The sequence below is a fragment of the Polyodon spathula genome, chromosome 23 (assembly GCF_017654505.1).
Source record: "Polyodon spathula isolate WHYD16114869_AA chromosome 23, ASM1765450v1, whole genome shotgun sequence".
NCBI classification, from domain to species: domain Eukaryota; kingdom Metazoa; phylum Chordata; class Actinopteri; order Acipenseriformes; family Polyodontidae; genus Polyodon; species Polyodon spathula.
Window position 1 is genome coordinate 322,964 of NC_054556.1, and position 24,522 is coordinate 347,485.

The 24,522-nt window shown below is 48.8% G+C and overlaps 2 protein-coding genes and 1 non-coding gene across 3 annotated transcripts in view; 2 read left to right on the plus strand and 1 right to left on the minus strand.

The window, feature by feature from the left end:
• LOC121297846 (inositol hexakisphosphate kinase 2-like) overlaps window positions 1-4,334 on the plus strand; it is a 28,842-nt gene extending 24,508 nt beyond the window's left edge. Inside the window, 5 exon segments of the mRNA XM_041224381.1 lie at window positions 133-364; window positions 1,181-1,350; window positions 2,192-2,367; window positions 2,925-3,250; window positions 3,252-4,334. Of these exon segments, the coding sequence (XP_041080315.1) occupies window positions 133-364; window positions 1,181-1,350; window positions 2,192-2,367; window positions 2,925-3,250; window positions 3,252-3,513 (1,166 nt within the window). The 3' untranslated portion in view covers window positions 3,514-4,334.
• Window positions 4,335-9,930: 5,596 nt separating this feature from the next.
• trnan-guu lies at window positions 9,931-10,004 on the plus strand. Its single transcript has one exon. It is a non-coding gene; the product is annotated as a tRNA-Asn (tRNA).
• Window positions 10,005-17,497: 7,493 nt separating this feature from the next.
• LOC121297827 (G-protein coupled receptor 22-like) overlaps window positions 17,498-24,522 on the minus strand; it is a 39,920-nt gene continuing 32,895 nt past the window's right edge. The window contains exon 2 of the mRNA XM_041224342.1: window positions 17,498-19,676. Coding sequence (XP_041080276.1) covers window positions 18,166-19,551 — 1,386 coding nt within the window. The 5' untranslated portion in view covers window positions 19,552-19,676 and the 3' untranslated portion in view covers window positions 17,498-18,165. The remainder of the gene's footprint in view (window positions 19,677-24,522) is intronic.

Sequence of the window (24,522 nt, forward strand, 5' to 3'; positions counted from 1 at the left end):
AGTGAGTGAATAAGGAGTAAGAGGAAAGACTGCCGCTTCTGGTTGGGGTAAAACAAATCAAACTTGTAATAAGCAGAGAGAGTCTGTGTGATTCTGACAGTGTGTCTCCCCCTCCCTCCCTCATTCCCTCAGGAGTGGTGTCGGTCAGTTTCGAGGAAGACGAGGAAGCCAATCTGTGCCTCATCGCGTACCCCCTGAACGGAGGAGACCACGGGGAGCTGGAGAAGAACGTGGACCTCTCAGACTGTGAGCCCAAGAACAAGCTGCTGAAGTGGAGCAAGAAGAAGCCTGGCCTGTTACTGGAGAACGACAACTACAGCAAGGAGAGGGGCCGGCAGCACCGCAAGGAGGAGAAACTCAAGAGGTACGAGGCAGACACACACACACACAGAGACACACAACTTAAAACAGACACACACATACACAGACACACCTGAGTGATTGCCAGCTGCAAAACAAACATTTCCTTGAAAAAGAAAAGCGTCAATGCAGCGAAGCGTTTACTGTTAACCGTGTCCCACATGCACAGTCTCACAGAGAAGGTGCGTCTGTTTATGACAACAGAAGAACTGTGATCATACCCTTCTATTGTGTTGTGATGTACTGTATGAGGAATGTGTGAATGCAGTGTAGAGGAGTGTGTTTATAGCAGTGACCCCCTTCCACAGTTAGAAGAGCAGTGTGCTCGCTAGCCCAGGCTCTGCTGCTATCTGGGGCTCTGTGTTCCTCTGCTTGCTCCCCAGGGTCCTCATTGACACGCATATGCACTGATGCACAGAATAGATACCCAAGCGAACAGCAATCTGGCTGCAGAGAACAATTAGAGCAAAAAAGGATCATTCCATCCCAGCCCTGTTTGCTCACTGGTCCAGACTGAGCCTTTTTTAGGTTGCTTTTTATATCAGTTATGTTGTCGGTTTATTTGTTTTTAGTTCCCCACACCAGAATTTGTTGCATTTTTTTTTAGAAGGGGTAAAAAGAAATGGTGTATTTATTCATGACCTTGTCAGCTGTCCCCTAACGCGTGGCTGTGCGCCGCAGTGTTTACACACAGTGTGCTCAGTGCCCTGCTGGATAGTGTTTCCCTGCCTGTATGAAGTGTCTGTCTCTCTTCTGAAGAGAAGGACTCTGTTTGCCCACGTGCTAATAGGTTTGTTTTTCTTCCTTTTCTCCCCACTAGCTATAACCTGGACGAGGAGTTTGAGCGTCTGAAGAAGTCTGAGGTGCTGTATTGCAGCCTGGAGAAGGGCAACGTGGTGTCCCAGATCAAGCACAACCCGTGGAGCCTGAAGTGTCACCAGCAGCAGCTGCAGAGAATGAAGGAGAACGCAAAGCATCGGAACCAATACAGTATCCTTTCCATCGCCGTGCCAGGAGAAGTGCACAGGTGTGCCTCCCTGTCTCCGCGCTTCACTGCTTTCCCTTCAGCACCAAGGCATTTTCCCTAAAAAGGAGCCAGGATCGAAGTAGTTTTGGTGCCGATCTCTCCCAGCGTTCCTGGGGAACCAGGAATTCCAGAGTTTCCAATCCGAGCTGCGCAGCTCCGATTTTTTATTTTATTCTTTTGTAGACGTTTTAACCTTGAGATCCACCCAGGCTATCCTGTTACACTGACGAGCCCTCATTCAATTGTGAAACCGTACCTTTTCTGCTCATGCAGGATACAGAGACAGTGCCAGGGAATAATGGGGCTGCTTTGAAAGGGCGAGGCAATTCTGAAATGAGCCAGTGTAATCTGAGTTTTAATCTGCTGTGTGGAGTGTGATTCCAGCAAGAAGTCTGTCGTTCAGTAATTGGTAAACAGTTAGCAGTTGCCCTGGCAGCTCTGAATAGCTTATTAAGTGATTCAGGGCAGATTAGGAATGGGAACCTGACTGCTGAGATTCCAAGTACAAAGTACAGTCTCTTCATGCTTGTGATTTTAATAAGAAGTTAATACGTGGTGTGTGTCAAGGTGTCTTATATTGTAAGAGAAGTCACTGCGCACAGATTGAGCAGAACTGCACAAGATGACATCTCATACAATCAGAGACACCCTGTACACACCGCGTATGAACTTCTAATAACGAAAGGTACCCCCGAAACCTCTCGCTTGTGACTGCTCTGGCGCTGGCGTTGCGTAGTGTCAAGGCATCTGGTCTCCAGTCTTGTTTGCTGTGTGTGTCTTTTCCTTGACCCGCCCGCCTCTCAGAATTCATCCTGCTGGAGAACCTGACATGGCGCTACGAGGTGCCCTGCGTCCTCGACCTGAAGATGGGAACGCGGCAGCACGGGGATGATGCCTCCGAGGAGAAGAAAGCCAACCAGATCCGCAAGTGCCAGCAGAGCACCTCAGCCATCATCGGAGTGAGAGTCTGTGGCATGCAGGTGAGGGAGAGGAGATGGGGGAGAGAGGGGGAGGTAGCCAAGTGTGAGGGAGAGGAGAGGAGACAAGATAGGGCAGAAAGGGGGGAAGGAGACCTGATAGGGCAGAGAGGGGGAGGTAAGTAAGGGTTAGGGAGAGGAGAGGAGACGGGATAGGGCAGAAAGGGGAGGTAAGTAAGTGTGAGGGAGAGGAGAGGGGAGGGGGGGAGGTAGGCAAGTGTGAGAGAGAGGAGATGGGATAGGGCAGAGAGGCGGGAGGTAGGGAAGTGTGAGGGAGAGGAGATGGGATAGCGGAGAGCGGGGGTAGGTAGGATAGTGTGAGGGAGGGGAGAGGAGAGGAGAGGAGACGGGATAGGGTAGAGAGGGGGGAGGTAGGTAGGTGTGTGGACCAGCATACAGGTCCTGACTTACAAAGTGTGTTTTGTTTGGGTCCAACCCCTAATGCTATTTTTCCTTGTTTGTCTTTAATAAAGTGGAGTCATGTGTGGGGGGCACTTTGTATATCTTTGTACATTTTCAGTGTGTGTGGATTTCCTGACTGACTCCTCCCTCCCTATCAGGTGTACCAGTCAGACTCTGGGCAGCTGATGTTCATGAACAAGTACCACGGGCGCAAGCTGACGGTGCCGGGCTTCAAGGAGGCGCTGTTCCAGTTCTTCCACAACGGGCGCTTCCTGCGGCGGGAGCTCTTGGAGCCGGTCCTGCGCAAACTCTCGGAGCTCAAGGCCGTGCTGGAGGCCCAGGAGTCATACCGCTTCTACTCCAGCTCTCTGCTCATCATCTACGACGGGAAGAAGGTGCAGCAGCAGCCCCGGCACCGCGGCGGAGAGGAGGGAGAGGAGGAGGAGGAGGAGGAGGAGGAGGAGGAGGAGGAGGGGGGAGGGGAGGGGGGGAGCCTTCGCCTTCACCCAGCAAAGGAAAGTCCGGGGCAAGCAGGGCGGAAGCGCGGCGGGGGGCGGAAGCGGGGGTCCGGGGGGCAGCGGTGGCTCCTGCAGCGTGGACGTGCGCATGATCGACTTTGCGCACACCACGTGCCGCTACTACGGAGAGGACAGCGTGGTCCACGAGGGCCAGGACATGGGGTACATCTTCGGGCTCCAGAATCTGATAGAGATTATTAAAGAGCTGAAGGACGACAGCGGGGACTAAAGTCTGGGCTAAGACTGAGCATCTTAACTAGGATAATGATTAATGATGGTGGTAGTGGTAATACAAGGACTTGCAATAGAAAATGTAATCTTATAAAAGAACCAATGGAAGGAAAAATACCATTGCCAGGGCCGGGATTGTAGTTCTGTGCTACTGTACTATACTGCTACTGCTACCACTGCTGCTATCCCTCCAGAGATGAAACAGGAAGGAGCAGCTGTGGCAGTTAAAGCCGCACTAGTTGTTTTTTCTTTTTGTTCGTTACGGTGGTGATCCCCCTCTCCCTAACCATCTTCATCCTGTCGTGTGTCCGTCCCGTCCCCAGTAAAAGCAGCCCCTCGGATAGGGGCTCTTTGGGACTTGGAGCGACCCGTCTACAAAGACTCCTGAGAGAGACGAGGTGATTGTCGCGTGTCTTCATTCTCGCACACGGACTTGCGCGCACACACACACACACACACACACACACACACGCACACAGGAAGGACTTGCTGTGAAGAGAAGGGCATTTCCAGGGCAGGGGTCGCACCTGGGCTAGGGGGCGCTCTACCCCCACCGCTACTCCCTTCCCTGAATCCAGACATAAAGAAAGATGTTTTATTTATTTGAAATATTTCTACAAAAAATAATAATTATTATAATAAAATAGCTTTGTAAAGCAAATAAGAGAATTAAAATTGTAAAGAGACTGTGTAAGCGGAGAAAACATTCCATATTGTTTTGACAGTTTTGAAATACATCTCTGTTCTATTGTAATTTCTGTGTGTACAATGTATGTCGAAAAACAAAATAAAGATAATAAACTTTCTTGTTTGTGGTAAGCAGCTGGTGTAACGAGTTGTTGTTGTTGTTGTTGTTGTTGTTTATTATTATTATTATTATTAAGAGCCAGTCTGTCTGACTGCAGAAATGAGCATTCGAAGGAGAACTCTCACAAACAAAGTCTAGCTGACGTCTGAGCAGTGCCTCAATACACTGAAGCAGGCTCTAGCAGAAACGCTGCTCCGCTTGACTCGCTGTTTCTTAAAGTTCAGATTTTTGAAGCTGTGGCCCATAGTGAGATGCAGAGGAATGTCACCTGGCTGCATCGCATTCATACAAGCGTCTCTACTGTTAACCCTACAGGTCAAACTCTAAAGCATGGCAAGGGTTCAGGGCTCCTCGAATCCTGTGGAGAGTGTGTTTCATTCTCGCCCTCTCTTTACTGTGTCAGGCGTACAGAGTGCAAGAGAAAGCACAGCCCCAGCACTTACAAACACATTGCAAGCCATTATATCTGAAGCTGATGAAAACCTGATATTAACAAGATTAATCTGTTTATATAGAAACTGCTGTGAGCTATACACTGTGAGTGCAGATCCACACTCAGTGATATTAATACATTGTGAGTGCAGATCCACACTCTCAGTGATATTATACATTGTGAGTGCAGATCCACACTCAGTGATATTAATACATTGTGAGTGCAGATCCACACTCAGTGATATTAATACATTGTGAGTGCAGATCCACACTCAGTGATATTAATACATTGTGAGTGCAGATCCACACTCTCAGTGATATTATACATTGTGAGTGCAGATCCACACTCTCAGTGATATTATACATTGTGAGTGCAGATCCACACTCTCAGTGATATTATACATTGTGAGTGCAGATCCACACTCTCAGTGATATTATACATTGTGAGTGCAGATCCACACTCTCAGTGATATTAATACATTGTGAGTGCAGATCCACACTCAGTGATATTAATACATTGTGAGTGCAGATCCACACTCAGTGATATTAATACATTGTGAGTGCAGATCCACACTCAGTGATATTAATACATTGTGAGTGCAGATCCACACTCTCAGTGATATTATACATTGTGAGTGCAGATCCACACTCTCAGTGATATTATACATTGTGAGTGCAGATCCACACTCTCAGTGATATTATACATTGTGAGTGCAGATCCACACTCTCAGTGATATTATACATTGAGAGTGCTGATCCACACTCAGTGATATTAATACATTGTGAGTGCAGATCCACACTCAGTGATATTAATACATTGTGAGTGCAGATCCACACTCAGTGATATTAATACATTGTGAGTGCTGATCCACACTCAGTGATATTAATACATTGTGAGTGCAGATCCACACTCAGTGAATTGAACTGAATTGAGCGAGTGCCACAGAGACAGATTTAAAAGCTGTTGAGTTGGCTGGTTTGAGGATGAAGGCCTTCTCCGCTGGCACGCTCTCCCAGAGCAAAGTGCCAATCCCAGCTTCAACAGGATTTGGCTCATTCTCTGCTCCGGGAGAAGCAAAGAAGAGAGAGGCGGGGTAACAAGGAGCTGTTTGATAATGTGGTTTTAATGTAACCCAAGAGTGTGAGCATTGAATCAGGGCTGAGAGTTCACAGGCACTCCACAGACCCTTGGTGTGCACACGTGGGTTCTGTTTGGTTTGTTTTCGGACCCCTAAGGTACAGGATCACTTCGAGGCAGCACTGTGATGCAGGACCCGTCGGCACCCAGCAGCTCCGTTCGGAGGTGCTGAACCAACTCGGACGTGTTGACAGCAGCAGCTGTTTCATAATGGAAAGTTTACATTGCGAGCAGATACCATTGGGCAGTGTATCCATGCCTAATTAACAAGGTAGCAAACATGAACCCGTTGAAACTGGAGCACTGACCAGCACATCAACACACACACACAGGAGCACTGACCAGCACATCAACACACACACACAGGAGCACTGACGAGCACATCAACACACACACACACACACACACACACACACACACGAGCACTGACCAGCACATCAACACACACACACACACACACACTGACACACACACACACACACACACACACAGGAGCACTGACCACACACACAACACACACACACACACACACACACACACACACACACAGCACTGACAGCACACAAACACACACACACACAGGAGCACTGACCAGCACATCAACACACACACACACACACAGCACACACACACACACACACATCACCAAGCACACACACACACAAGACACACACACACACAGCACTGACCAGCACATCAACACACACACACACAGGAGCACTGACCAGCACATCAACACACACACACACACACACACACAAGCACACACCACACATCACACACACACACACACACACACACCACACACACACACACACAGCGAGCACTGTGACATGGTCACACTCAACAGTGTGTTGCATGACCAGTGTGTCAACACATCAACACACACACACACACAGGAGCACTGACCAGCACACAACACACACACACACACACACACACACACACACACACACACACACACAGCACTGACACAGCACATCAACACACACACACACACAGGAGCACTGACCAGCACAACAACACACACACACACACACACACACACACAGGAGCACTGACCAGCACATCAACACACACACACACACACCACTGACCACACCACACACAACACAGGGAGCACAAAACACAAACCCACACACACATTCCACCCCCCCGGAGCACTGCCCCGCACATCAACGACATCACCACCCGCACGACCACAGGAGCGGTCTGACACCCGCACCATCACACACACACACAACACAAATGGACGCACTGACCAGTCAGCTTTTATATCGCATACGAGTGCCACATTTCAGCCACACACCAGGAGCAACTGACACACAGACATCAAATTTCATACACACAACACACAGTTTGAGCATTCTGACAGCACATCACACACACCACGGGTGCAAGACACAGCACTGACCACACACACACACACAACACACACACACACAGGAGCACTGACCAGCACATCAACACACACACACACAGGAGCACTGACCAGCACATCAACACACACACACACACACACACACACACCACACACACACACACACACACACACACACACACACACACATCCCACACACACACACACACACACACACACACACATCACACACACACACACAGGAGCACTGACCAGCACATCAACACACACACACACAGGAGCACTGACCAGCACATCAACACACACACACACACACACACACACACACACACACACACACACACACACACACACACACACACACACACACACACACACACACACACAGGAGCACTGACACACACACACACACACACACACACACACACACACACACACACACACACACACAGGAGCACTGACCAGCACATCACACACACACACACACACACACACACACACACACACACACACACACACACACACACACACACATCAAACACACACACACACACACACACACACACACAGCACTGACCAGCACATCAACACACACACAAGAGCACTGACCAGCACATCAACACACACACGCAGCTTGCCTCTCCCAGTGCAGTCTGTGTGCTCTTCAACTTGGCCAGGGGGCATTGGTCTGAGCAGAAATGTTCTTGTTTTTGTGCTGCTGGGAGGGGGAGGAGGAGGGGAATTGTGGAATTCAAAGATGATTCAGCAGAAAGCAAAGTGAAAACAGCGAGAGAGAGAGAGAGAGAGAGAGAGAGAGAGAGAAAGAGGGCTGTTATGTAAGCCTTATGTGTTTCTTTGTACCCCCTTCTGTATCCCTCTCCTTGTCCCCCTTCTATCTCCCTCTCCCTCTTTCCCTCCCTTTTCGTCTCCATCTTTGTCCCCCTTCTCTCTCCCTCTGTCCCTCTCTCTTTGTCTCTCTTCTCTCCCCCTCTCTCTCACCCCTCCCTGTGGTTGCTGTGTTCTCTGCTCTTTGCCCTCTGCCCTCCTCACATTCTTCTTGCTGTCAGTCAGAATCGCAGAGAATGGGAAACTATGAGATCCAGGCTCTCCATGGCGCAATGGAAACGGACAGCTACAGAGTCCCATTCAACCTCACGTGGCTACTGTTTACCACACGGGACTAATCAGCACCCTGCTCTGAAGAGACACAGGCAGACATTATCAACAGTCCAGTTTGTTTATGCTTCCTCTATGTCTGTGTGTGTGAGTTTGTGTGTGTGTGTGAGTGAGTTTGTGTGTGAGTTTGTGTGTGTGTGTGTGTGTGTGTGTGTGTGTGTGTGTGTGTGTGTGTGTGTGTGTGAGTTTGTGTGTGTGTGTGTGTGAGTGAGTTTGTGTGAGTTGGTGTGTGTGTGTGTGTGTATGTGTGTATGTGAGTGAGTGTGTGTGAGTTGGTGTGTGTGTGTGTGTGTGTGTGTGTGTGTGTGTGTGTGTGTGTGTGTGTGTGTGTGTGTGTGTGTGTGTGTGTGTGTGTGTGTGTGTGTGTGTGTGAGTTGGTGTGTGTGTGTGTGTGTGTGTGTGTGTGTGTGAGTAAGTTTGTCTGTGTGTGTTTGTGTGTGCGTTGGTTGTTTCCACTTCAATCTGGATGGCGTTTCACATTTCTTCTGCTCGTTGTGTTTGCTGCTCTGCTTCGTGATCGGTTCGCTCGTTTGGCTGTTAATCGAAAGGTTAGTACTTCAAGCCCACCCAGGGACGGGATGTCTTTCAGCTTTGTTAAGAAATACATATTCTACTCAGTTACGAAAATGATGACACGCACTTACCTGATTCAGTATGATTAACAAGAATCATCATTTGAATGACAAAATGCATATAAGAAAGAAAATATGGCACCACTTTCTGTGGAAACCAGGCCGACAATCTGCCACTTCTCTGGATCAGCTGACTCTGAACACAAGAGAACAAACACAAACACAAGAGAACACATACAAGAGAACAAACACAAACACAAGAGGACAAACAAATACAAGAGAACAAACACAAGAAAACAAACACAAATACAAGAGAACAAACACAAACACAAGAGAACACATACAAGAGAACAAACACAAACACAAGAGGACAAACACAAACACAAGAGGACACATACAAGAGAACAAACACAAACACAAGAGAACACATACAAGAGAACAAACACAATCACAAGAGAACACATACAAGAGAACAAACACAAACACAAGAGAACAAACACAAACACAAGCACAAGAGGACAAACACAAATACAAACACAATCACAAGAGAACAAACACAAATACAAAGAACAAATACAAGAGAACAAACACAAATGCGCTTTATAGACACATCATTAGTAGATACAGTGTGACTCTGACATCATTATTATATACAGAGAGATATATTCGTTAATTATTCATTTTCTATTGCGACTGATCTAATTCACTTTATTTCAGTCCCGATTCCCCCCCCGGGTCGTATTTCTGTACAGGCACTTGTCAAAAATAATTCGTATTTGTGGCTTTTCAGCTTCATTTTTAATACAACACCCCCATCTAGCGGATGCAAATGGTATCACAAAAGAGATGGAAGCAGCAGCCCGCTAGTCGAGGTTCACTTCCCCTCATTGGCGGCTGTCGACGTGTCGGTCTCTGTGGCGCAATCGGTTAGCGCGTTCGGCTGTTAACCGAAAGGTTGGTGGTTCAAGCCCACCCAGGGACGGTCTGTTTTTAAAATTTTATTTAAAAAATAACTAAATAAATAAATACACAAATAATAACAAAAAATGTCCACATACAAAAATTATGTCCAGTTTTCGGTCTAAATTATTTAAAAAAAATAACTAAATAAATATTTAAAAAATAACTAAATAAATAAATACACAAATAATAACAAAAAATGTCCACTTATACAAAAATTATGTCATGCGTTTACCTAATTAAATATTATTTAAAATGTTTTCTAAATTATTTGTTTACAATATTGTAATTCATTACTTTAAATGTAAACGAATTCCAAGCCAAAAAGTAAAATACATGAAGACAAGCATTGCGTCAAAATTAAATGTAATTAAAAATCGTTAACAGACCTTCATTGCCGAAACCAAGGATCGAACCAGAGACCTTTAGATCTTCAGTCTAACACTCTCTAAAACTGAGCTATTTCAGCTTGGCCAGAAACGGGCTCGTCTGCTCCATCGTTGCTATTAGACAATGCGTTTGTTTTGTGATCTGAAAAACTACGTTCAGAAAAAAAGCCCTCCAGTGGAATAATGAGGTATTGCATGTGTAATTTGTGTATTTTCCTTGGCATGCAATACCTCATTATTCCACTGGAGGACAGTGTCTTAAAAAGTTTTTTCTTAAGATTTCAACCTCATGCTGTGGGTTCAAGCTGTGGGTTCAAGCCCCCCTTGATTGTTAATGTTACACACTGTCACACCGCAGGCAGATAGATAACACAGAGGTCTAGCTGACTAGCTCTGCATCCACATGATCATTCATGCACTGAGTTCAAAGCTGGACAGGGAATTCAATGTGAAATTAAATGCCTTGTTTTTTACATGTAGTGTCACAGAATCTTTGAGGCAATGTTAAAGGTATTCAAATACTGGGGTGCATTCAAGAGGAGCTATCTGGCTGGCTCAGTTGGTAGAGCATTGGCCTCTGATTCAGGTCCCACATGAGAGGCAAGGTATGTTTTTTTTCAGAAACAGTGTTTCATTTACCTCATAGAGCTACTGTTTAAGAGGTTTGGGTTTGATAATCCCTCCTCTCTTCAGTGGCATGAAACTCTGCAATGAGATGCATGATTCTCAACTCCAGCAGTGTGCTCTCTGACAAGGGAAGTGAAGGGAACTGACTCACAGGGAGCCAGGTGGTGCAATGGGCTAGTTCAGAAGCCCTTCCTGCCTCTCTCCTGGGAGGTCTCAGTTCAAAGCCAGCTCACAATACAAATGAACTGTGCTTGAAACTAGACCCACAACACAATGGCACAGCATGATTTGTGTTCCCTGATTAAGAGATTTAAAAAGAGAATTGATAAGTAAACACGAGAGTTAGAGCCTTGTGTTGCATGCTTAATCTGTCAGATACAATTAAAAGTGACTCTTTTATTGGATATTTTCAACAGTAAACACCTGCATGTTATGCAGTTCAAGTCACAAATGAATCTACTGGAACATCTGGCAGGATGGCTCAGTTGGTAGAGTGCGGTGCTCCAGTTCCCAACATTGGTGTTTCAAGTCCTCAGTATCATGTTTGTGAGAGAGTGGGCTCATCAGGAGCTTGGGTTTGACTCCAGGTTCAGGACCAGAAGAAGCACTCACCTTTCTGAGTGGCTTGATTATAAGAGCACAGGGCTCTGATTCCCAGAGGTGTTGATTCAATGTACATTTTTCAGTTTTTTCAAGTTTGTTAATTTATCTTGTAGGCAATGTAAAGGTATTATCAAGAGGTGCTGCTAGGTGGCACAGTGTGATGATGCTCTTTATCTTGAGAGACTTGGGTCAAATCCAGGTTGCAGGTTGAAATTTTGTTTTATCAGATATTTCCAATGGTTTACACTTTGTATAAATCATTAGTTAATGTATTGGAAGGCATTTGAGAGGAGGGTAGAGCGTCTCTCTGGCTGGCTCAGGTGGTAGAGCGTCTCTCTGGCTGGCTCAGGTGGTAGAGCGTCTCTCTGGCTGGCTCAGGTGGTAGAGCGTCTCTCTGGCTGGCTCAGGTGGTAGAGCGTCTCTCTGGCTGGCTCAGGTGGTAGAGTGCCGAGCTCAGGTGGTAGAGTGCCGAGCTCAGGTGGTAGAGCGCTGGACTCTGACTTCCAGGGCTGCTGGTTTAAGTCCCACATGAGATACAAGTGTTAATCCTTCAGTTCCAAAAATATTGTTTAATTTACCTTTTTATCAATAAGGTTCGGCTTTGAAACCAGGTGGTCACAAATGAAGTTGAATTCCTTAGCCCCAGGTCCACATCACACAGTGTAATAATGTGTTTCAAGCAGTAGGAGAGCCAGCTGGCTGGATAGCTCTGTTGGTAGAGCAGGGGACTGTGATTCTCAGGTTAGTGGTTCGAACCCAGGGTGAGGGGGTCAGTCTTCTATACAATTTCAAACACTTTTCCCATTTTGATAGTCTTGTGTTTACATAATGGGACGAGGTGTCAGTGGTCTAAGCAAACTAATAAAATAGAGAGGCTGATAGAAGGTCTTCTGTGCAATGCAAGACTGTCCCAAGCAGGCAGGTGGTGCAGTGGCTCATTCCCTGGCATGCTGTGCTGTTTACTGTGGGGGACCTGGGTTCAAATCCAGGTGAGGTTTTTCCTTTATTTTCAAAGACTTGCTTAATATCCTATATAAGGCAATGAAAGCAGGCTCTTTCATGGAAGTGAGATGGACTGGGTTTGAATCCAGTTTTGCTTGTTTCAAAGGATTTGTTAATTGACCTTATATATAGTGTGAACCAGCACTTTCCTGTGGGAGCTGGTGGTGCAGGGGGCTAATCCCACAGCCTCCACTCCCTGAAGTTGGTGGTTCGAATCTGGGTCCTGGAGGTGAGTTCCTGAGGTAAGTAATGCTGTTAGTTGTGAGTCTGGATGTTGGTTAGGTGGTTGTAATGATGGTGGTTGTGTTTCCACAGATGGAGGAAGGCAGCCCTGCCCAGAAGAGGAGGAGGATGAAGAGGGGGCTTGGGCCCCCAGCCATGGAGGGAATGAAAGGTGGGGGTGTTAGTTTCTGAGTTGTCTTTGTCTCTAATTTTTTTTTTTTGGATTAAAAGCAAATGAACAAAAAACAACTCTCTTCCCAACTCCAATTGGGATACTACTCAGATACTCACACCCCCACCTTCCACTCCCCCCATGGCCAGGGGCCCAAGCCCCCTCTTCATCCTCCTCTTCTGGGCAGGGCTGACCTCCTCCATCTGTGGAAACACAACCACCATCATTACTTACAACCAACTAATCAACATCCAGACTTACAAGCACCACCATGGCTCACAACCAACAGCATTACTTACCTCAGGAACTCACCTCCAGGACCCAGATTTGAACCACCATCTTCAGGGAGTGGAGGCTGTGGGATTAGCCCCCTGCACCACCAGCTCCCACAGGAAAGTGCTCGTTCACACTATATATAAGGTCAATTAACAAATCCTTTGAAACAAGCAAAGAACTGGATTCAAACCCAGTCCGTCTCTCCCATGAAAGAGCCTGCTTTCATTGCCTTATATAGGATATTAAGCAAGTTTTTGAAAATAAAGGAAGAGCTCACCTGGATTTGAACCCAGGTCCCCCACAGTAAACAGCACAGCATGCCAGGGAATGAGCCACTGCACCACCTTCCTGCTTGTGACAGTCAAGCATTGCACAGAAGACCTTCTATCAGCCTCTCTATTTTATTAGTAGTTTGCTTAGACCACTGACACCTTGTCCCATTATGTAAACCCAAGACTATCAAAATGGGAAAAGCGTTTGAAAATGTACAGAAGACTGACCCCCTCACCCTGAGTTTGGGTTACTAACGTGTGAATCACAGTCCCCTGCTCTACCAAGAGAGCCATTCAGCCCACCGGTGCGCCTACTCTATGAAACACATTATTACACTGTGTGATGTGGACCTGGGGCTAAGATGGGATTCTCAACTTCATTTGTGACCACCTGGTTTCAAAGCCGAACCCTATTGATAAAAAGGTAAATTAAACAATATTTTTGAAAATGAGGGATTAACACTCATGCAGAACTTAAACCAGCAGCCCTGGAAGTCAGAGTCCAGCGCTCTACCACCTGAGCCTGGCGCTCTACCACCTGAGCCCGGCGCTCTACCACCTGAGCCAGCCAGAGAGACGCTCTACCACCTGAGCCAGCCAGAGAGACGCTCTACCACCTGAGCTCTACCACCTGAGCCAGCCAGAGAGACGCTCTACCACCTGAGCCAGCCAGAGAGACGCTCTACCACCTGAGCCAGCCAGAGAGACGCTCTACCACCTGAGCCAGCCAGAGAGACGCTCTACCCTCCTCTCAAATGCCTTCCAATACATTAACTAACGACTTATACAAAATCAGTCAGCATTTAAGCACAGTGAAGGATCCCACTGCTCTACCTTGCAGCTTCCTTTGAGAGAGAGGGGGAGAAAGAGAGAGATGCAGGGACAGAGGGAGAGGGACAGAGAGGGAGAGAGATGGAGGGAGAGAGATGGAGGGAGAGAGGGAGGCAGGGACAGAGGGAGACAGAGGGAGGGAGAGAGAAAGATGGAGGGACAGAAAGAGGGAGAGAGTGAGAGGAAGAGAGAGGGAGAGAGGGAGGCGGGGACAGAGGGAGACGGAGGGAGAGAAAGATGGGGGGACAGAAAGAGGGAGGGAGAAGGACTGAGGGAGAAAGTGAGAGGGAGAGAGATGGAGGGAGAGAGGGAGGGAGAAGGACTGAGGGAGAGAGAAAGATGGAGGGAGAAGGACTGAGGGATAGAGAGAGATGGAGAGAGGGAGGCAGGGATAGAGGGAGGGAGAAGGACTGAGGGAGAGAGTGAGAGGGAGAGAGAGAGAGAGGGAGAGGGAGAGAGAGGGAGGAGGGAGGGAGGAGAGAGGGAGAAAGACTGAGGGAGAGAGGAGGATGAGGAGGGAGAAGAAGGCAGAGGGATAGAGAGAGATGGAGAGAGGGAGGCAGGGATAGAGGGAGGGAGAAGGACTGAGGGAGAAAGTGAGAGGGAGGCAGAGAGAGAGGGAGGGAGAAGGACTGAGGGAGAGAGAGATGGAGGGAGAGAGGGAGGCAGAGATAGAGGGAGGGAGAAGGACTGAGGGAGAGAGAAAGGTGGAGGGACAGAAAGAGAGAGATGGAGGGACAGAAAGAGAGGGATAGAGGGAGGGAGAAGGACTGAGGGAGAGAGATGGAGGGATAGAGGGAGAAGGACTGAGGGAGAGAGAGCTGTAATAAGACTTCATTAATGCAATAATCACACCTTCACAGGTTTCATTTTTCAGAAGATATTCAAAATGAAATCCAGCCCAACAGTCCCTTATTTGCCGTTATCCGCTATAAGAAATTATTCTGGGAATCGTGAAAGGTGCTGTAGCGAAGCAACGCCTAACACACACTCTCTGTCTCTCGCCGTCTCTCTCTCTCTCTCTCTCTCTCTCTGGATTATGTATTGTGATTTTGTACTGATAATTCACTGTGCCCGACAGAGAGAGTAATGGAAAGAAACCAGCAGGGACACCAGATGAAATATTGATTTTTTTATTAGACTTCAATTCGGCCTCCTATAAATACAATAAAATCTCACACACTATACATCATGTACAGTCAGATGAACAAACACAGACAGCGATTCACGTTACACAAACACACTACAGCTTCTCTCTACACACTGACAGAGCAACACTCCTCCAGCAGCGAGCGCAGCGCGCTCCGGGAGCAACACTCCTCCAGCGGCGAGGCGGCGAGCGCGGCGCGCTCCGGGAGCAACACTCCTCCAGCGGCGAGGCAACGAGCGCGGCGCGCTCTGGGAGCAACACTCCTCCAGCGGCGAGGCGACATCTTGTCTCTCTCTTCTTTTAACAGTTCAGATGAGTGTGAGGACATACAGCTCATCATGAGCAGGTCTCGTTTCTCCACTGCCTGCACCCTGTAAACGTATCATTGTATTGCCCTGGCTATGAGCTGGGTGTGATAATCCCCAGCAGAATTAAAACCTCTTTATAAAAGAACCCCCCCTGTCCTCTAACCTCCTCTCTCCTCCTTTATCTTCCCTTCACACTCCTCTCCTTCTTCCTCCTCCAAGCCTCCCTCCTCCTCCTCCCTCCTCTCTCCTCCCTCATCTCTCCTCTTCATCTTGCCTCCTCCTCCATCTCTCTTCCTCCTCCTCTTCCCTCCTCCTCTCTCCTCTTCCCTCTCTCCCATCATCCCTACAGACAGATGCTTGTGACTCATTCCCTTGATTCCCCTGTAAGACTCAGCAGTGTCCCCATGGTTATTCTATGCATGTACCATCGTTTATTCTGGTTTGCTATGGTTTTAAAATATGCTTTAGCATACCTCTCTGGGCTTTTACAATGCTTACCTATGCTTTATTCGCGATCTTTTCAAACTCAATGTAGAATACAGCCCATATCAAAAATAAACATGAACTTACTTTTGTGCATTTCAATTAAATTAATTTACTCAGCTTAACTTAGTGTGCAGTTCAAAGTTACAAACGGGACTACTTTATTAGCATAAGGATTTTTAATAAAAAAACAATCTTTTTTTTTTTTTTTGCCCCAAGCATGATTTATGCTTTTTGATTTTTCAAATCCACTGTTTGACCTGAATGATAAATTCAGGAAGACCCTATACGTCCTGTCGGGCCCTACTGCTCACTGCAGACCTGAAGCTTGCCTGTGGGTAACAGGCAGTGATTGCGTAAGGAACTGCCGCCCAGCCTTCATTACAGAAACGTGTTGTATCTGCCTCCTACTTTACATCCAGCAAACTAGAAACAGGCTCTCCCTTCCAGATGCTTCTTGCATCCACACTGCCAGGAACGTCTCCACATTCACCCAGCCCTGACCGTCTCCAGCCACAAGAGCTTTGCAATGGATGCTACCCTTACAGTCACTATGGGGCTGATCCATTCAAGTCCCGCTGAGTGAATTTATGTTCTTTATATCGCAAGCACTGAGATCTCCAGCATCAAATAACTTTTACATATAAACGGTGATTCTGAGGGAGTATTCCTCTTACAGGACCTCATTCTGGACTGTGTCTCTCCTTCAAATACAGTGACAGAATGAGTGGGTGAATGGCTCTGCTCCAGACCCACAGTCAGTGCTGCTGGGTGAATCGCTCTGCTCCAGACCCACAGTCAGTGCTGCTGGGTGAATCGCTCTGCTCCAGACCCACAGTCAGTGCTGCTGGGTGAATGGCTCTGCTCCAGACCCACAGTCAGTGCTGCTGGGTGAATGGCTCTGCTCCAGACCCACAGTCAGTGCTGCTGGGTGAATGGCTCTGCTCCAGACCCACAGTCGGTGCTGCTGGGTGAATGGCTCTGCTCCAGACCCACAGTCAGTGCTACTGGGTGAATCGCTCTGCTCCAGACCCACAGTCAGTGCTGCTGGGTGAATCGCTCTGCTCCAGATCCACAGTCAGTGCTGCTGGGTGAATGGCTCTGCTGCAGATCCACAGTCAGTGCTGCTGGGTGAATGGCTCTGCTCCAGACCCACAGTCAGTGCTGCTGGGTGAATCGCTCTGCTCCAGATCCACAGTCAGTGCTGCTGGGTGAATGGCTCTGCTCCAGACCCACAGTCAGTGCTGCTGGGTGAATTGCTCTGCTCCAGACCCTTCTTAAAGCAGACCCTACGGAGGTCGATCTAAGGAAAGTGATTCTCCAATATCACAGCTCTTACATACAGGTTTGAACAGTCTTTCTTTCCCATTCTCTGTATGAACAGAATACACTGTGAGTGTTCATAGAGTGCTGTGGTTACTCACACAGGAGGATACAAACTGTGCTGTTGCACCTGTTGTAATAGTTGCAGTCTACAGTGTCTGAAAAAGAGAGAGATTTTTTGCAGGTTGTTTTCTCAATAAAACAAGACAAGGTAATTACAATAATACAGGGAAGGGAGGAAGACAAAGGCAAGAGACTCTGCAGGAAGAGAAAGGAAAAGGGAATAGGGGACAGGGAAATGGAAAAAAAAGAGGAGACAGCAGGGATGAAATCAAGGAGAGAGCAGGGAATGCAGAAGCAAGGGACATGAAATGAAAAAGGGAAACAAAGGAAGGGAGAAGAATTAAACAAAGGAAATAACAAGGTGGAAAAAATGGGGGGAGGGAGGAGGAAGAAAAAGAGAGAGGAAAGAGGCTGGGAGAGAGAAGGCAGAAAGGAGGAGGGAGTGCTGTAAGAAAGGCAGAGTCACTCCCTGACAGCCTCGGTGAGGCAGCGGTCCGTGGCGTCGCTGCACTCCAGCCTGGGCTTGCGGCCCCCCTTCTTGGGCTCCACCCAGGAGTTGTGGATCACGGTGCCGCTGGGAGCTGGGTCGACCTGCAGCAGCGACACCACGCGCTTCCGCACCTTGCTCTTCAGCACCTTGCGCAGCTTCTGCCGGGTGAAGGCGTAGAGCAGCGGGTGGAAGATGGTGGAGCCGTACGCCAGGGCGAGGAAGCAGATCCGCACCGTCACCAGGCTGTCGCTGGGGCCCAGGCACAGGATCAGCAGGTTCACCACTGAGATGGGAGCCCAGCAGCCCAGGAACGTGGAGATGATGATCAGAGACATCCGGAACACCCTCTTCTGGCGCTCGCGGCGGTCCCGGTGCCGCTTCACCGCCCTCCGCAGGGCGATGATAACTGAGACGGAAGCCTGGACCCCCATCTGAGAGACGGGGGGCTGGGGGGTGGAGCCGGGGATGAGGGGAGGGGGCTGGGTCAGGAGTTTGGTCTCGCTGGGTGCAGCGAGCATCGGGGCGGAAGATTTCTTTTTCTTCTTCTTCTTGCTGCTGCTGCTGTTGGCGCAGCTCCCGCTGCTCCCGGCGTTCTTGCGCCGCTGGCTCCTCTTAAAATGCGAGCCGATCTTGATGTTGAGCGCCTGCAGGATTTTATAGTAGGTGACCAGCATGACTGCCATGGCCACGAAGAACATGGGGATCTGGAGGAGCAGGTGGTAGTACATGCCCAGCTCCCTGTGATAGTCCGCCTGCCACCTCCCTCCGGCCCCGCTCATACACAGCAGGGTGCGGTTCTCCCAGGCTGCTTCGCTGCCGCCCCCCTCACCCGGGTCCCCGAAAAAGCGCACCTCCAGGAAGGGGATGAAGAAGACGGCCAGGGAGACGGCCCACACGCAGGCCAGCAGCAGGGCGGCGCGGGGAGGGGTCAGGACGCGGTTGGCGGGCCGCACGGAGATGTCGTAGCGGTCCATGCTGATGACCAGCACGTTGACGGCCGTGGCGATGCTGGTGAAGGTGACGCAGGCCTCGTGGAAGCAGCACAGCAGGGCTGCGTTGTGCTCCAGTGGCAGCAGGATGACCACGATGGTGAGCGGCGCGCACACCACGCACACGATGATGTCCAGCACGTGCAGGTTCATGGTCACCGTGTTGCTGACCGAGTCCACCAGGTTGGACTGCATGCAGTACAGCACCAGCACTGTCAGGTTGCTGCTGAAGCCCAGCACAATCTCCAGCATCAGGAAGACTGTGAGGGAGACCTGGAGCCACAGCGGGTAGGGCAGGTACCAGCCCCCTGACTCGGGGTCGAAGCCATCACTGGTCTCCAGGAGCCCCCTGTAGCTGTCCGTCTCCATGGCCGTGACCCGCTATCACACTCGTGCATAGCCGTGAGGCCGGGAGACACTGCCGCCCCCACCTCCCTCTGCACTCCCCTCGTGCGCAGGCAGTCAGTCCTGTACTCCCCTACCACAGAATAGTCCTGGAGAGAGAGAGGGAGGAGGGAGAGGGGGAGGGAGAGAGAGAGAGAGAGAGAGAGAGAGAGGGGAAGAGAAAGAGAGGGGAGAGAGAGAGAGCGCATCAGTAAACATCCATCAACTTAAAAACTGATGACTAGATTCTCAAAGCCATTTACTCCCAAGTCGTTATCCTTTACAGAGAGCTCAGTACATCACTGCTATGCAACGGAACCTGCATCCGCTCAAAGCTGTTTTTCAGCCAGTCCCTGTGTTACAGATCTGCAAAGGTCTTTCTCATTGTCTTCAGTGGAAAGGTTTGTCACTGAATCAATGAAGTTTATTTTAGCATTTCTAAATCTATCACTGCTGAGCGTTATGAATAATCCATGCAATGCAAACACAAACGCATACAGAATCATTTAAACATCACACTCTTCAATTTCTAACCCTGCTTTGCGTGGAGTGCTTCGTGTCTCCAGATATGTTGTGCTGTGTTTCATTCACTTATTATTCCTCTTTCTTACATCCAAATAATACAAAAATCCCAACAGGCTTGTTATTCACAGACACTGTTGTACCAGCTATCAGATATTTGCTCATTACCTCTCTATCATCTTCAATTCAAAAAAAAAGAAAAAACATGAATGGGCAATGGCATTGCAGACAGACAGACAGACTGACAGACAGGGGTGTCCGTCTGCCCGGTACTGATCTGATCTGGACCTGGAGCACCCTGTCCGTCTGCCCGGTACTGATCTGATCTGGACCTGGAGCACCCTGTCCGTCTGCCTGGTACTGATCTGATCTGGACCTGGAGCACCCTGTCCGTCTGCCTGGTACTGATCTGATCTGGACCTGGAGCACCCTGTCCGTCTGCCTGGTACTGATCTGATCTGGACCTGGAGCACCCTGTCCGTCTGCCTGGTACTGATCTGATCTGGACCTGGAGCACCCTGTCCGTCTGCCTGGTACTGATCTGATCTGGATCTGGAGCACCCTGTCCGTCTGCCTGGTACTGATCTGATGCTGCACTGTGAGTGTTTCAGGTTTTGCAATGTTACATTATAAATTCAATCACCAAATTCAATACATTTCTTTTAGCATTTCTGCATCTCAATAGCAACAAAGAGAGACTCCCAGTTAATGGATTAGTATCAGTGGAAAGCAACCAGCAGGCTCTCCCATTCCAGACCTCCAGAGACCTGGAACTGGCTGTGGTTGGGTTTTATTTATTTGAATCATGTGTTTGTTTTTCAGCTGCCCCCTGACCGAGATGACGGCGCAAAACCCAAGAGCTCTCCTGATTTCAATCTCTGCTGTCCTGGTGCGCAGTCAAGGTTAAGCAATTCTGTTATTGTCTGCAGATAACGAGACTCAGAAGAATGAGATGGGAAGAAAGCACATGTTAACAGGAAGAAATAAAAACACAACGAGACCCGATTCTATTAGAAGGGATTGGGCAGCAAATGTGTGTGATTGAGGGGATGGCAAGAGTAAAAGTGAGCAGCCCAACGTTGTAATATCCAGGCTTGCTAACACGCTGTGAGTGTGACTATACCAGGCTTGATCAGGGTTAACACTAAAAACACACACAGAGGCTCACATCATAGAACCCATTAAACACTGCCACACTGTAAATATACACGCCAGGCAAGATTAAACACTGCCACACTGTAAATATACACGCCACGCAGGATTAAACACTGCCACACTGTAAATATACACGCCAGGCGAAATTAAACACTGCCACACTGTAAATATACACGCCATGCAGGATTAAACACTGCCACACTGTAAATATACACGCCACGCAGGATTAAACACTGCCACACTGTAAATATACACGCCAGGCAAAATTAAACACTGCCACACTGTAAATATACACGCCAGGCAAGATTAAACACTGCCACACTGTAAATATACACGCCAGGCAAGATTAAACACTGCCACACTGTAAATATACAAGCCAGGCAAGATTAAACACTGCCACACTGTAAATATACAAGCCAGGCAAGATTAAACACTGCCACACTGTAAATATACACGCCAGGCGAAATTAAACACTGCCACACTGTAAATATACACGCCAGGCAGGATTAAACACTGCCACACTGTAAATATACACGCCACGCAGGATTAAACACTGCCACACTGTAAATATACACGCCAGGCGAAATTAAACACTGCCACACTGTAAATATACACGCCACGCAGGATTAAACACTGCCACACTGTAAATATACACGCCAGGCAGGATTAAACACTGCCACACTGTAAATATACACGCCATGCAGGATTAAACACTGCCACACTGTAAATATACACGCCAGGCAAGATTAAACACTGCCACACTGTAAATATACACGCCACGCAGGATTAAACACTGCCACACTGTAAATATACACGCCAGGCGAAATTAAACACTGCCACACTGTAAATATACACGCCATGCAGGATTAAACACTGCCACACTGTAAATATACACGCCACGCAGGATTAAACACTGCCACACTGTAAATATACACGCCACGCAGGATTAAACACTGCCACACTGTAAATATACACGCCAGGCGAAATTAAACACTGCCACACTGTAAATATACACGCCACGCAGGATTAAACACTGCCACACTGTAAATATACACGCCATGCAGGATTAAACACTGCCACACTGTAAATATACACGCCACGCAGGATTAAACACTGCCACACTGTAAATATACACGCCATGCAGGATTAAACACTGCCACGCTGTAAATATACACGCCACGCAGGATTAAACACTGCCACACTGTAAATATACACGCCACGCAGGATTAAACACTGCCACACTGTAAATATACACGCCATGCAGGATTAAACACTGCCACACTGTAAATATACACGCCACGCTGTCTCAGTGCAGTGGAGCCGGACCCTGCCTCAGTGCAGTATCTCTCACAGTGGAGGAGTGTCTCTCTCAGCTCTGTGTATCTCTCACAGTGGAGCAGTGTCTCTCTCAGCTCTGTGTATCTCTCACAGTGGAGCAGTGTCTCTCTCAGCTCTGTGTATCTCTCACAGTGGAGCAGTGTCTCTCTCAGCTCTGTGTATCTCTCACAGTGGAGCACTGTTTCTCTCAGCTCTGTGTATCTCTCACAGTGGAGCAGTGTCTCTCTCAGCTCTGTGTATCTCTCACAGTGGAGCAGTGTCTCTCTCAGCTCTGTGTATCTCTCACAGTGGAGCAGTGTCTCTCTCAGCTCTGTGTATCTCTCACAGTGGAGCAGTGTCTCTCTCAGCTCTGTGTATCTCTCACAGTGGAGGATGAAGTGGGTCTCAGTCTCAATCTCTCCACAGCGTCTCTGGGTCTCCACTGTGCTGCCCATTTCGAAAGAAAATTTCTCTCTCACTCTGGACTGACTAGGCCCTTACTCAGGAGGTGTCACTGTCTCACCTCTCTGAGGGTGCTCTGCGCTGAGTGTGAAACACTGCCAACCTGTAAATCAAACACACCCACACGAGACTCACTGAGCTGGAGGGGGAGAGAGCGAGAGAGAGACGGAGGGGGAGAGAGGAAGAGTAAAAGAGGGGACAGGGGAAGAGAAGAGAGGGATAAATACAAAGAGGTGGGAGGGAGTTGTAGAGGGCCAGATAGAAGAGAAAGAGGTGAAGAAGAAAAAGAGAGTGAGAGAGGAATGAGAGAGCATCTGCTTTACACGTCGCTGGGGAACCTCAAAGCCAGTCAACAGCTGTTTCGCAGAAACCCTGAATCAAGGGGGTCTGATCACAGTCCCGGAGGCCCATTCCACTCCAGGTTTAACAGGTACAATGAGACAGTGAACCTCTTCAGGGTCTGGATGCAGGTTTAACTGGTTCAGCTGAACAATTCAGAACAGGGTTGGAACAAAAACCAGGACTGGAAGGGTAAACTATGGTCCTAAACCATCCCTCTGCCCTACAAAAAATGTAATTTGAGGCAATCCTTGATAAATGAACAATATAAACATGTGAAAAATGGGAGGGAAATTGCATAATACTTGAATAAAGATTTGAATAGAATGATGTACAGCTGCATTTTGTATGGAGACACTGAGTCATCAGCATATTTACCAGACCCAGATTAATCAACGATTCAAGCATTTCATTTTGAGGGATTGGACCAGAGGGACCTGGATTTATTTCTGAATTCAGAAAACCCAATCGTGCCAATGAGAGGGTGGAGTAATGAACTCTGACGGTCAGGCCTGGGGCACGGTGTCTGAAACCGCTTCCCATTGAATTACCTTGTGGAGGAGAGAGTCAGCGATACTGCTGTAGAGCAGGCTTGGCACAATCACCAGGGCTCTCTCATTGCATTGCAGCCCCTCAGCGTGCATGAGAAACACTGGGGCTCTCGCTGCAGCCCCTCAGCGTGCGTGAGAAACACCGGGGCTCTCGCTGCAGCCCCTCAGCGTGCGTGAGAAACACCGGGGCTCTCGCTGCAGCCCCTCAGCGTGCGTGAGAAACACCGGGGCTCTCGCTGCAGCCCCTCAGCGTGCGTGAGAAACACCGGGGCTCTCGCTGCAGCCCCTCAGCGTGCGTGAGAAACACCGGGGCTCTCGCTGCAGCCCCTCAGCGTGCGTGAGAAACACCGGGGCTCTCGCTGCAGCCCCTCAGCGTGCGTGAGAAACACCGGGGCTCTCGCTGCACCCCCTCAGCGTGCGTGAGAAACACCGGGGCTCTCGCTGCAGCCCCTCAGCGTGCGTGAGAAACACCGGGGCTCTCGCTGCAGCCCCTCAGCGTGCGTGAGAAACACCGGGGCTCTCGCTGCAGCCCCTCAGCGTGCGTGAGAAACACCGGGGCTCTCGCTGCAGCCCCTCAGCGTGCGTGAGAAACACCGGGGCTCTCGCTGCA